Genomic DNA, 13,375 nt, shown 5'->3' with positions numbered 1-13,375 from the left:
TACGCCATTTGCGCCCGGCTTTTGCCGTGATAGGCTACGTAAATATTTACGTAGCCTATCACGGCCTCCGCAGGGACGCAAATGACATCCCTGCTTTAGCCGTGATAGGCTACGTAATTATTTACATAGCCTATCACGGCTATAATGAAGAAGCGAATGGCAGCCGTGGCTGCCATTCGCAAAGCAGTGCGAGTGGCAGCAGGTAAGTGCTCCGTTTCGTGTGCCTTTCGTGGGGCGGGGGGGGCGGGGGGCTTTGTTCCGCCACAGATTTTGGGGGGCCAAATGCACTGGCATTCGGCCTCACTGAGATCCATGGCGGAATTCTCTGACATACCTATACTAAACGACCAGGGTTACATAATCATGGAAGGGAAATAAGCTATGGTGACTTACTTCCTCTTCTGTGCATACGGGGTGTGTGTGTGTGTGTGTGTGATTTGCATAATTAACCTTGCTGGCACAGCTTGTCATGTCATGCGAACCCCACAAGGGTGGGGTTCCATTGTCGTATTACTCTAACAGTCAGGAAGTTTTTCCTGATGTTCAGCTGGAATCTGGCTTCCTGTAATTTGAGCCCATTATTCCGTGTCCTGGTCTCTGGGATGATCCTGGCCTTCCTCTCTGTGACAACCTTTCAAGTACTTGAAGAGTGCTATCCTATCTCCCCTCAGTCTTCTCTTCTCCAGGCAAAACATGCCCAGTTCCTTCAGTCTCTCCTCATAGGGCTTTGTTTCCAGTCCCCTGATCATCTTTGTTGCCTTCCTCTGAACCCTCTCCAGCTTGTCTGCATCCTTCTTAAAGTGTGGTGCCCAGAACTGGTCACAGTACTCAAGATGAGGCCTAACCAGTGCTGAGTAGAGGGGAACTAGTACTTCCCGGGATTTGCAAACTATGCTTCTATTAATGCAGCCCAAAATAGCATTTGCCTTTTTTGCAGCCACATCACATTGTTGGCTCATATTCAGCTTGTGATCTACAACAATTCCAAGATCCTTCTCGCTTGTAGTGTTGTTGAGCCAAGTATCGCCCCCGACTCCCAATTTTCACCTTGGTCTTTTTGGACTAGGGAACCCCTTTTGCGCAAAAGGGGTTCCATGTCCAAAAAAGGGGTAAACATCGGTGGGGGGAATCTACCCCCCTCCAAAGACTGTGGGGGGAAAGCAGTCTTTGGCAAGGTGTTGGATTCCACCACCACCACCCCGTTTTTGCCAGGAAGATTTTGAAAATGCAATGTAAGTGAATGGAGCAACGTGGTTTGCATTATATTTTCAAAGTGCCCCTTGCAAAATTTGGCATTGGGGGGAGGAATCTCACCCACCGCCATGGTTGGGTGAGATTCCTGTTGCCCCAAGGACCCATGGTGATGGTGGGGGTCCCCACCGGCTGATTTTCATGAGGGGCACTTTGAAAATACAATGCAGGCCAATGGTGCTTGTTGCGCCATTCTCTTACACTGCATTTTCAAAGTCATCCTCGTGAAAATCAGGGGAGGGGCAAAATTCAACCCCCCTGCCAAGGACTGTGTTGCTCTCACAGTCCTTGGCGGGGTGGATTCTGGATTACTCTTTATTTACCCAACCCCTGTTTTGGGTGGAATGGGGCTGGGGAAATAAAAAAAAAAAGGGACCTGATCAGGACTGGGCAGGAAGGGGGCATGGGCAGCGGCTTGCCCGCGATGGCGATTGGTGATCGCGTCCCATTGAGCAAGAGCTGCACAGATTTCTGCTGCTCTTGCCAACTGGCTCGCTGGCCGATGCCCTTTACCCACTGTGGCGTGCCAGACAACACAATAATCCACGGTAGGTTAAATAACCCTGTGGGTTATCGGAGTGCCTATTTCAGCAAATAAGCCATTGTGGATTTAAAAATGCTCAGCAGACGGCAAGATAACCAACGATGGGTTACATAAGCTGCTGTGGTTTACTTAATCCATCGTGGGTAATGGTGTCGTCTGAACCTAGTCATTGAGACATGATGATCTTTTCAGTGTCCTTTTTAGTGTCATCTTCTCTAGGGGTATTGAGAACAAATTCTCCATATTCCTGTAACTTCTAGCATCCTGTAACCTTTAGCAACCTCCATACGATACACTTGGATTTTGTAAAAGGATACAGCACTCAGATTCATGAATGCTGCACTACAAGCAAGCCATGTATTGAACAGCCTATGCAGGCTGTATAGTTCATTATGTTTTGTGGGATTTTGTTTCAACAGGAAACAACAAAAACCTCACATAGTTAACTACAAGAAGTAACAAAGTAATTATATTGGAAGACATCTAAACTCTGGTGGCTCTAGGATGTTACCAAAATTTGGCCCTGGAACAATTGCCCTATCAGTTCCAGATGTGCCTCTGGAGGGAGGGTGTTCCACTATCACGGCGCCACAGCGAAGAAGACTCTTTTTCTTACTGTCACACAATGTATTGAAGATCCAATGTATTGGAGAACAGCCTCCCCTACAGAACTCTAACTTTTTTTCAGATGATAAACGCCGTAATTTGCCTTCTTGTGAATGAACACAATTCACTCAACTTTGCCACTAAAGCTAGGGGCAAACTACACATTGTTTTAAAGATGTAGATAGCAGCTACTTGTTTTCTTTTTAACACAAATGTAAGTACTGGGGGTGTGATCTGGATCAGGACTCTCTTTGACCTGATTCGGATTGCACCCCCTCCCCCCATGGCTGCAATTTATATTATGGTCTAAAAGGACCAGAAGTTCAGTGGGATTGTCCTTTTAGTCTGTTGCACCAACAGCAACAGTCTTGTGACACCTTTAAGACCACCAGGTGTATTATGGCATAAGCTTTCACAGACTGGAGTCCACTTCGTTAGATGCATAAAATGTGATTCTGAGTTACAGGTATATAAACACATGGGGGTGGGGGGAATGGAAAAAAGTAAGGTTAGGGCTTGTGTAATATTGGATTCAGTGCTAAAAGTGATTGGGCTACCAGCTCAAATGGCGTTGAAAAATGATTATACAAATTCATGGACAATAGACCTCTCAAAGGCTACAGTAACAAAGCAGAACCTCTTTGTTCAGACGCAGTATACATCTTGGTACCAGATGCATGAAATAAACACTGCAGAGGGTCCATCAGCCTCATCCCCCATGGCTGGTCAGTGTTGGAAACAGAATGTTGGGCTACATGGACTTTGGTCTGATCCAGCTAAGCATTCCTCACATTTGTCATTCAGTTCTGAAGATGTTGGTTTCTGAAGTGAGACTAATACGTTTAGGAGTAAGAAGATCATTTTAACATTGATTTTTCCAGGGTGGTTCAAACAAGATGTACCATGGAGTGCGTGATTATGATAAAAGTGTTCCCAGAGTTCACCTTGCTATGGAGAAAGGAGATACAGTGTTTTTCCATCCTTTACTAATCCATGGGTCTGGCATGAACAAGACTGAAGGGTTTCGGAAGGTAAGATACTAATTCACGCTGCAGGCTGTTCTTAAAAGCCCGCTTCACAAGTCCAGACCCTTCCATGTTTTTAATTAACCCTCGATGTCATCTCTTAATCTTCTTATGTAATATGTTTTGGACAATGACTTGGACTAAGTACTTACATATTTTTAGTTACAAAGCAGGTCAGAACAGCACCGAGGCACCCCGAACTGAAGCGGGTCACCTATGAGGCGCCTTGTTCCACCTTGTATATTCGGACTTCTTATGCATTCTGAGCAGCCCAGACAGGCTGTCTCCAAAATGTATCAACTTCTGAAAGACGAGGGGGAGGAGAAGGGAGCAGGGAAGGGGAGAGGAGGTGGAGGTGCCAAATGTATCGATTTGAGAGAGATCTGGCCACCTGGAGGGGCAGAAGAGGAGGTGGGGGGGAAGAGGAGGAGTGGTCATCCATCCAGGGAGTGGCCATCCATCAAGTTCCACTCACCTATAGTGTTTTCCCCTGCTTCTCCCCCTCACTTATTTACTACCACTATGTTAACTGAATCCATAAGACCCCTCATAGAGCAAGGGTGGGTGATTCATTCACTCCCTGAATTATTGTTTGCAAAAATATTTAGGATACAGTAACACAACCACTTTTTTACTCATGTCATAATGGAGCCCTGTCTCGTGAGTGGGTGCAGCACAAGCTGTTTTTTCAGCCTAGCTCGACACAGCATGGGCGATGAACATCCAAAAACAGATTGAACCCACACAAAAAACAGGTTAAATTATAGATCGCTATCACGTGACTCCAAAAAAATGTTATGTATAGCTGCCAGTTGTAACTGGTCTCTGAAAACTGGATGGAAGAAATATCTGTTCATGTGAAATATCTGCTTCTCAGTAATCGCATGGATTGACAGTGCATGAAACTGATGAGAGTTGAGTAATTTAGGGCGCAATCCTATCCAGATAGGCGGCCACCTCCAAACATGGTGGCAACCACCTATCCAGTGCAGGGTAGAAGAAGCACGGAGGGGATCGTTCCTCCGTGCTTCTGCTGCCCTGCATTTTCGGCTAGACAGCCGATTGCGGCAGAGAGCTTCGGCTATTGGGTGGTATAGAAATGAAATGAATAAATAAATAAAACAGCCACGGGAGGGCTGAGCAGGGAAGGAGGCTGCTGTATGACACATTGGATGTGTCGTACAGGCATTTCCGCCTGCCCTGGAACACCCCCAGACATGCCCCTTTTCGGCCGCTCCACCCTCCTCTTTCGAGCGCAGAGGATGGGGCTGTTCCACACTGCCTCCAAGGCAGCACAGAAGCGGGTGGAGGTCAGTTCTCCGGGAAACACCATATCCTATGGCTGTCTAGCCACTGTCTAGCAGCCATAGGATTGCTCTCTTACTTTTTCTACCACACACATAAGCAGCCTGAGACCTTTTTTTAGTCTCCTGAGTGGTAACATGTCAAAAGCCACGGATGCTGCACAAGTAATATATAAGCTATTAAGAAATAGAATTAAAGGTATACTATTGGGTATACTACTTATTTATTATGGATTTATGTCAGGGTTGGATCGGAGCCCATAGAGCCCCAAAGCAGTTCTGATTCTGAGGAAGAGACAGAAAACGTGCGAGAGGAACCCGCGTGCTGTTCAGAAGCGCCAATGGAGGGAGAGCCCCTCCCTGCTCACATTCCTGAGAGTGGTAGCGACCCTGGCAGGCAGGGGGAGGGACAACTGGAGCTTCGGGACGCTAGGCGCCAGCACAGGGACAAGCGGGAGATGGAGGGCGCCGAGAGGAGGTGCTCAGCCCGCTTGGCGCGACGTCAACAGCTGTGCCCCGATGCCCCATGGGAAAGGGGCTGACTTTCGCCTCCCAGCCCTTAAATCCAGAGGTTTCCCACCTCTGTCCTCCAGACGGAGATCAACTGATTTCACTAAGGCTAGCAACCCCTGGTAGGCAGCTCTCTAAAGTTTCCCTCATTAGGCTCACGCAGTGAGCATCTGTAAGCGTCATTAGGTTGAATGGAAATAAAGCCTTGGGAAAGAGCCGTATTGTCTGTGTGTTGATTCTGGCTTCTTGAGGATTTCAGAAGGCAGCAAGGGCGCCCCTGAGAACTTCTTCCATTTCTACACCGCCCCATAGCCAAAGTTCTCAAGCGGTTCACAGACATTGAAACCACAGAGTGCGGCACAAACATAATATCATATGAAAGCTTAAAACCGGAATGTGACCGTACGACCAGAATAAAACGGAGCAGCAATGCAGAGATTTAAAATACAGATGTAAACACCAGAGCTGAAAGACTAGGAAGCTAAAAGTGCTAAAATACCGGGAGAACCAACTACACCGAGGGCGCAATCCTACGCGGGTTTGGACAGCAAAAGGTCCCGCAGCGCGGCTGGCTGGGGGAGGCCGGGCGGGGCGGGACTGTCCCCAGCCCAAACCTGCCTGGGCCTGCGCCATGAAATAAACCCCGGCAGCGGCCGGCCGGGCTCCCGGCCCGGCCCCTCCCTGCGCGCCCCACGGCGCCGCCCAGCGCCCCGAGAGGCGGGCCTGCCGCTCTCCCAGCCCCTCGGGCGGGCTCGTCGCGGCCCAAAAGGGCCCAGCCGGCGCGGGGAGCTCGTGCTGCGGCGGCCGGCTCGTCTTCGGCTGGCTTGGCTGAGCGGCGGCGCTTGTCGTCATCCTTGGTCCGCGCGGAGGCCGCCATGGAGGCGCCGCGAGAGCAGGCGCCTGCCGCGAGCGCGCCCGCGCGGCTGGGGATTCTGCTCCGGCACCTCCGTGGCCCCCGGCCCGCTCGTCCGGCCGCGGCCGCCGCGCTCGTATCCTTTCTCTCGGCCCGGCAGCGAGGCTGTCCGCTGAGCTCCGGCCGCCAAGCGCCCGCCTTGCTCGGCCTCTGCGCGCTGCGTCCTGCGCCTGCCCGCCTTCCCGTGGCCGCGGTTCCCAGCTGGCCGCTCGGCCCCTGGGCGCTCCGGAGCTGTTCCAGAGACGGCGCGGGCGGAGCGCGGAGGCCGATGTGCCGCCCCCGCCGCAGTCCTGCGCCTCCGAGGCGGCGCGGCGGGCGGCTTCTCCCGCCCCCGCCGCCCGCAGAGCGTTTTGGGGCCCTTCAAGGCCCCTCCTTTGGGCCATAGATCGCCCCAGGAAGCGACCTTCCTGCGCCAGCCACAGGCAGACGGATTTGGCCCCTCGCAGAGAAATGGGGGGGCTTTGGATCCGGCGGATCCTGCCCCCCCAGGCCAGCTTTGGGCGCTTTCGCCCGCGCGGGCGCACGGCCTGGTGGCGCTCGTGGAACCGCCGGCAACGCGGGTGGGGAGATGGTGCTCTCGCCGCGGCCGTCGGATCCCACATCCGTCGGATTGCCTGTCGTCAGCCCTACCGAGTTCGAGAAGGCAGCCTTCCGAGGAGATGTGCACAGGAGTGCCCCGCCAGAAACGGGCTGAAAGGGTGGTTGCCTAAATTCTTTCTCTGGAAGGGCCCTTACCCATTTTGGGCAGCTGAAAAACAGGCGTTTGTTACGGGTAAAGCTTCACATGCTGAATTACTGTATTTTTAATCTTTGTGCTGCTACTGTGGTGCATTATGGTTTTGATCTTATTCTGTTGTTTTAAACGTCTATATTTTATCGTGTTGTATTTTATGGTTTCAGTTGCTGGGAACTGCATAGAGAGCGCCGTCCATTGGGCAGTATAGAAACATAATAAATAACATTTTCATGAGTTGTCAAAGTAGAAACTTTGCAGTGTGGAGCCAGCTCAGGTAAGCTACGGCTTACCTGAGACCACACAGATGGGTCACAGCTGAGACCTGGCTTAAGGGTGCAATCCTATGCATGTTTAGACAGAGAAAACTCCTACAGTGCCCAGCATGCCCCAGCCAGCTATACTGGCTAGGAAATGTTGGGAGTTCTAGGACTTTTTTCTGTCAAAACATGCGTAGGATTGCACCTTAAGGGAGCAATCCTTTCGGGATAGGCAGCCGCCTCTGAAACCAGAGGCAACCGCCTATCCAATGCAGGGCAAACAGAGCACAGAGGGGAGGGTCTCTTCCACACTCTGGCCATCCTGCATTACTGGCTAGATGGCCAATTTTGGCTGTCTAGCCGGAGTGGGAGCGGGTGGCCAGACAAGCACAGGCTCCAAGGTTAGTTCCCAAAAACTGAAAAATCCTATGGCCGTCTAGCTGCTCTCTGGTGGCCACAGGATTGCGCCCTAATTATTTTTTCCAGGTCAAGTGCTATATTGGGCCACCTCTCATGTTCTGTCCATATTCTAGGGTTGGCAGCTATATGTAATAGTTTTCACTATATTGCCGTTAGCTGTTCAAAGGAAAAGCTTTTGACAGGAAAAAATATTTCTCCCTATGGCATTCTAGAACCACTGTTGTGGGTTTAAAAAAGAAAATTATACATATAGAGATGATACCAGGCACTACTGTAATAATGTTTTCTGTCAGGTAGCTGCTTTCCTCAAGTAATCAGCCAATTTTCATTTTCAAATTGTCAACTAAGTATTCTTCATACTTCAATAAAATCTTACAGATTTTTGGATGACAGACCTTCGATATATTATATTATCTTTGTCGTATAGAGTTTTCTTCCTCTAGAGAAAGCTCCCATTGGATACAACCCTGTGCCAGATATAACTTCTTACATTCTGCAAGGTGATGAATTTTATAATTCAGCTGAAAATGGTGAAGCAAGGAGGTGAGGTGGTTCACCCCTCATATTACAATTTGTTTTATAAGTCCATAGTTGGCCATTCTCTATTGTATATTGTGTGATACAAAGTGTCCCAGAGTTTAACAAATTTAAATTTATTCCAATTGTATCATACCGATTCAATCCAAGGATTTCAAACTTGCAACTATATGTTTTTTCATAATATCTCTGTAAATATTTAATGGGATCTTTCATCTGGCTTGTTTAACCAAAGCTTTTATTTTTTTAGCCAGGCTAACTACTGCTTAATAGAGGTGCATAATATAAAGTTATAACTTGGGGAGAGAGAGAGGCCAATGTTTTAGTAGATAATTTAGGAGGCTTGAATGGATATATTTTAAAAAATGAAAGTAATCTTGATAAAATGTTCATGTTCAAAATTGCAATCTTTATTCGCCATTACAATTGGAAAAGCAGACATTTCTGCTGATCTTTCTGTATTTCCTCCCTTGTCATTGCTTTATAATTAACATTGAAAGACATTTTAGCCCAATGTGTGATAAATGCTTAGTTATATTATATTTTTGTATATTCTAACATTTGTTGTTGTTGTTCAGTCGTTAAGTCATGTCTGACTCTTCGTGACCCCATGGACCATAGCACGCCAGGCCTTCCTGTCCTCCGCTCTTTCCCGGGGTGTGCTCAAATTCATATTCATTGCATCGGTGATGCTATCTAGCCATCTCATCCTCTGCCGTCCTCTTCTCCTTTTGCCTTCTATCTTTCCCAGCATCAGGGTCTTTTCCAGGGAGTTTTCTCTTCGCATTAGGTGGCCAAAATATTTGAGCTTCAGCTTCAGTCTCTGTCCTTCCAATGAGCACTCAGGGTTGATTTCCTTTAGGATTGACTGATTTGACCTCCTTGCAGTCCAGGGGACTCGTAAGAGTCTTCTCCAGCACCTCAGTTCGAACGCATCAATTCTTCAGCACTCAGCCTTCCTTATAGTCCAGCTCTCACAGCCATATTTAAGCATAATTCTCTCTTTATATTAAGGTTATGATCAGATATATTAGTAAACACCAATAACCTCTAACATGTTAGACACAGAATTTGGGGGTTTATTTGGTGATAATAAAATGTCATCTACATATACTCCTGATTTCGAATATCTCTCATTTTAGTTCCTAAGGGTGCAAGCCTATGGCCGCTAGACAGCGGCTAGGTGGCCATAGGATTTTTCTGTTTTCAGGAACTGACCTGAGAGCCCGTGCTCTCAGGTCAGTTCCCAGAAAACTGCCTCCCTGCCTCTCCCCTATTACCTTGTAGGCGGCGCAGATCATCCTGGACTCCGCACTCAGAAGAGCAGCACAGAGCGGGAGGAAAAGGGGACATTCACGGGGGCGGCAGAAGCATTGTTACAACGCTTCCTATGTGTCGTCTGGCCACCCCGCCCTCCCCCCCGCGCTGAACCACTCTGGCTAGATAGTCGAAATCTGCCATCTAGCTGGTAACGCAGGACAGCTGGAGCGCAGAGGAGAAGATCCCCTCGGCGCTCTGCCCGCCTTGCATTGGATAGGCGGGTCACCTCTGAGTTCAGAGGTGGCTGCCTGTCCCCATCAGCACTCGTTAATTTACAGACATTTTGGCTTTGGATATATTTATTAATTTCCACTTAATGTTTCACAACTCAGTTACCACAATCCAGCAAGCTCTCCGGGAGAGGTTGCATGCATGGAGACACTGTTGTTTTCTAATGCAGGAGTCCCCAACACAGTGCCCATGGGGACCTCCAAAGGGCCCCGTGAAGCTCTCTACTCCCTGCCCACTTCAAAAAGAATTTTTAAATAAAAAATGGAAAAACATTAGGGTGCCAAGTTCTCCTTCCCATAGCTGAACCTGCCACTGATCAGCTGTTTAGCAGGCAGGAAGAGAAAGCAAGGCAAAGAGAAAGAGAGCGGCGAGGACATGGAAGAGACAGTAAGGTAAAGAGATGTGGATGAGAGAAATAGCAAAGCTAGAGGCTGGAAGTGGAGAGGAAGAGACCAAAGGGGAAAGGTCCGTGTGGGCAGGGAAAGATTGGCTGGGTCAGGAAGCAGCTCTCCATTTCCCTCTCCCTCCCAGCCTCTAGCCTTACTGTTTTCTCCCACACACATGGCAGCCATTATGTGATTAGCTGCATCCTCTATGGGAGCCATTTTGTGGCGGTGTCCCCACAGCTGTGTCTCACATTCTTAAGTGTGTCCACAGGTCCAAAACGGTTTGGGTCCACTGTTCTAATGAGCAGCATCCCTACTCATCTATATTGCATATTGTTTATTGGTTTGTATAGTCTAAACGTCAACAGCATAGAGTACAGTGGGGGAAGGGAGCTGCTGCTGCATGTCTGGGTGAGAAATGGGGAAAGCCCTGCTGGATGTGTGGCTTTGCCTACATTCCTCTGTATTGCTGGGGAACCGATATACAAGTAGGCTTAGCATTTTTATTAGGAATACATGATTACATTTACAGACATGTGAAAAAGAAAGTACACCCTCTTTGAGTTCTATGGTTTTACGTACCAGGACATAATAAAACCATCTGGTCCTTAGCAGGTCTTAAAATTAGGTAAATACAACCTCAGATGAACAACAACACATGACATATGACACTGTGTCATTATTTATTTAACAGAAATAAAGCCAAAAAGGGTTGAGGTCTGGATTTTGACCAGGCCATTGCAACGCCTTGATTCTTTTCTTTTTCAGCCATTCTGTTGTAGATTTGCTGGTGTGCTTGGGATCATTGTCCTGTTGCATGACCCAATTTCGGCCAAGCTTTAGCTGTCGGACAGATGGCCTCACATTTGACTCTAGAATACTTTGGTATACAGAGGAGGTCATGGTCGACTCAATGACTGCAAGGTGCCCAGGTCCTGTGGCTCCAAAACAAGCCCAAATCATCACCCCTCCACCACCGGGCTTGACAGTTGGTATGAGATGTTTGTGCTGATATGCTGTGTTTGCTTTTCACCAAACGTGGCGCAGTGCATTACAGCCAAACATCGCTTTGGTCTCATCTGTCCGAAGGACATTGTTCCAGAAGTCTCGTGATTTGTTCAGATGAAACTTTGCAAACCTAAGCTGTGCTGCCATGTTCTTTTTAGAGAGAAGAGGCTTTCTCCTGGCAACCCTTCCAAACAAACCATACTTGTTCAGTCTTTTTCTAATTGTACTGTCATGAACTTCAACATTTAACATGCTAACTGAGGCCTGTAGAGTCTGAGATGCAGCTCTTGGATGTTTTGCAATTTCTCTGAGCCTCTGAGCCATGGTCTGCCTTTCAGGTGAATTTGCTGGGACATCCATTCCTGGGAAGATTGGCGACTGTCTTGAATGTTTTCCACTTGTGAATAATCTTCCTCACTGTAGAATGATGGACTTTAAATTGTTTGGAAACGGCCTTATAACCCTTCCCAGATTGATGGGCGGCAACAATTCTCTAAGATCATTGCTGATGTCTTTACTCTTTAAGTAAAGGTAAAGGTGTTCCCAACCAGTCGTGTCCGACTCTAGGGTGTGGTGCTCATCTCCATTTCTAAGCCGAAGAGCCAGCGCTGTCCGAAGATGCTTCCGTGGTCATGTGGCTGGCATGACTGAACACCGAGGTGCACGGAACGCTGTTGCCTTTCCCACCGAAGCGGTACCTATTTATCTACTTGCAATTTCTTGCTTTCGAACTGCTAGGTTGGCAGAAGCTGGGACTGAAGACGGGAGCTCACTCCATCATGCAGCACTCGGGTCTCGAACTGCTGTCCTGCCGACCTTCTAGTCTGCAGTTCAGCGTCTTAACCGCTAAGCCACCATGGCCCCAAGCCACCATGGCCCCCTTTACTCTTTGGCACTGTGTTAACACACACCTGAGTGCTTGAGACCAGCAAACTCCTGAGACTTCGGCTTTCATGGAGGTGGTCACACTTGCTGATGATCAATTAATCAAGGGCATTTGATTAGCAGCACCTGGCTGCTACTTGGCCTCTTCATACCTATGGAAGTAGTAAGGGTGTACTTAGTTTTTCACACGTGGCTTCTCCATTTTGGCTTTATTTCTGTAAAATAAATAATGACACGGTGTAATATGTCATGTGTTGTTGTACCTAATTTTAAGACCTAAGGACCAAGTGATTTTTATTATGTCCCGATACGTAAAACCATAGAACTCAAAGAGGGTGTACATTCTTTTTCACATGACTGTATAACCCACCTTTCTTCCAAGGAACTTAAGGTAGCATACATAGTTCCTGCCCCCATTTTATCCTCATAACAACTCTGTGAAGTGAGTTAAGCTGAGAGAGAGTGACTGGCCCCTGATAGACCCCTTCCAATCCTACTGTTCTATGATTCTGTGGCCCATGTTTCATGGATGAGTGGGGATTTTGCACGAGGGATTTTGTGTCCCTTGTCCTAATCTGACACTTGCAACGCTGGCTCTCAGTAAGTTAAGTCTATCTGTGTTATCTTCAATATTTATTTACTTAAAACATGTTTATCTCGCTTTTCAGACAATTATTGTCTCCCAAAGTGGCCCATAACAATAGAAAGAGAGAGAAGCTCGCCAGCAGGCTTACAAACTAAAACAACAGAGGCACCCAAGTGGCGTGGAGGGAAAAGCAAGAGTTGAGAGTTCTTTGAGGCCAGAACAAGGTGGCGAGCTGTAAGTGGGCATTTAAATGCACTTTAAGGGAGCAATCCTATGGCCGCTAGACGGCCATAGGATATGGAGTTTTCTGGGAACCAACCTTGGAGCCCGCACTCCGAGGTTGGTTCCCAGAGAACCAACCCACCCACCCCCCACTTCTGCACTGCCTTGGAGGTGGTGTGGAACAGCTCCGTCCTCCGCGCTCGCAAGAAGAGCGCAGAGCGGCCGGAAAGGGGCGTGTCTGGGGGCATTCTGGGGCGGGGAGAGCGTAGCTGCCTGTACAACACATCCTATGCATCGTACAGCAGCCTCCTTCCCCGCTCCGTGCTCCTGCAGCTAGACAGCCGCAATCAGCTGTCTAGCCGAAAAAGCAGGGCAGGAGGAGTGCGGAGGGAACGATCCCCTCCATGCTTCTTCTGCCCTGCTTTGGATAGGCGGTCGCCTCCAAGTTCGGAGGTGGCCGCCTATCTCGATAGGATTGCGCCCTCAATGGACCAGGGCCATTGTCCATTGCTAGTGTTCTTGTTTGAGTGACACTTTTGTCCTTAGGCCAATGGATGGGGCTAGAGTGTTCTTTTCCCTGACTTCTGCGGTCCCAGGGCGACTGCTGGTTGGAGTCAAGTGTTCTTTCTGGCAG

At 48.5% G+C, this 13,375-nt stretch overlaps 1 protein-coding gene across 5 annotated transcripts in view; it reads left to right on the top strand.

The window, feature by feature from the left end:
- PHYH (phytanoyl-CoA 2-hydroxylase) overlaps positions 1-13,375 on the top strand; it is a 44,676-nt gene that overhangs the window by 695 nt on the left and 30,606 nt on the right. For 2 of the 5 annotated variants that reach the window (XM_084811639.1, XM_084811638.1), the window contains exon 1: positions 6,033-6,925. Coding sequence is in view for 2 of the 5 variants with exons in the window: in XM_084811635.1 (XP_084667761.1) it covers positions 3,298-3,432 (135 nt within the window). In the remaining 3 variants the exon portion in view is untranslated. Of the gene's footprint in view, positions 1-3,282; positions 3,433-5,988; positions 6,926-12,601; positions 12,754-13,375 lie in introns of those variants that run through there. The other 3 variants (XM_084811637.1, XM_084811635.1, XM_084811636.1) reach the window with 3 other exon arrangements.

Source organism: Heloderma suspectum, chromosome 7 (genome assembly GCF_057233095.1).
Source record: "Heloderma suspectum isolate Gila_16-S chromosome 7, 16-S_ref, whole genome shotgun sequence".
In the NCBI taxonomy this organism is placed as follows: domain Eukaryota; kingdom Metazoa; phylum Chordata; class Lepidosauria; order Squamata; family Helodermatidae; genus Heloderma; species Heloderma suspectum.
This window is presented reverse-complemented; position numbering and strand designations above follow the sequence as displayed.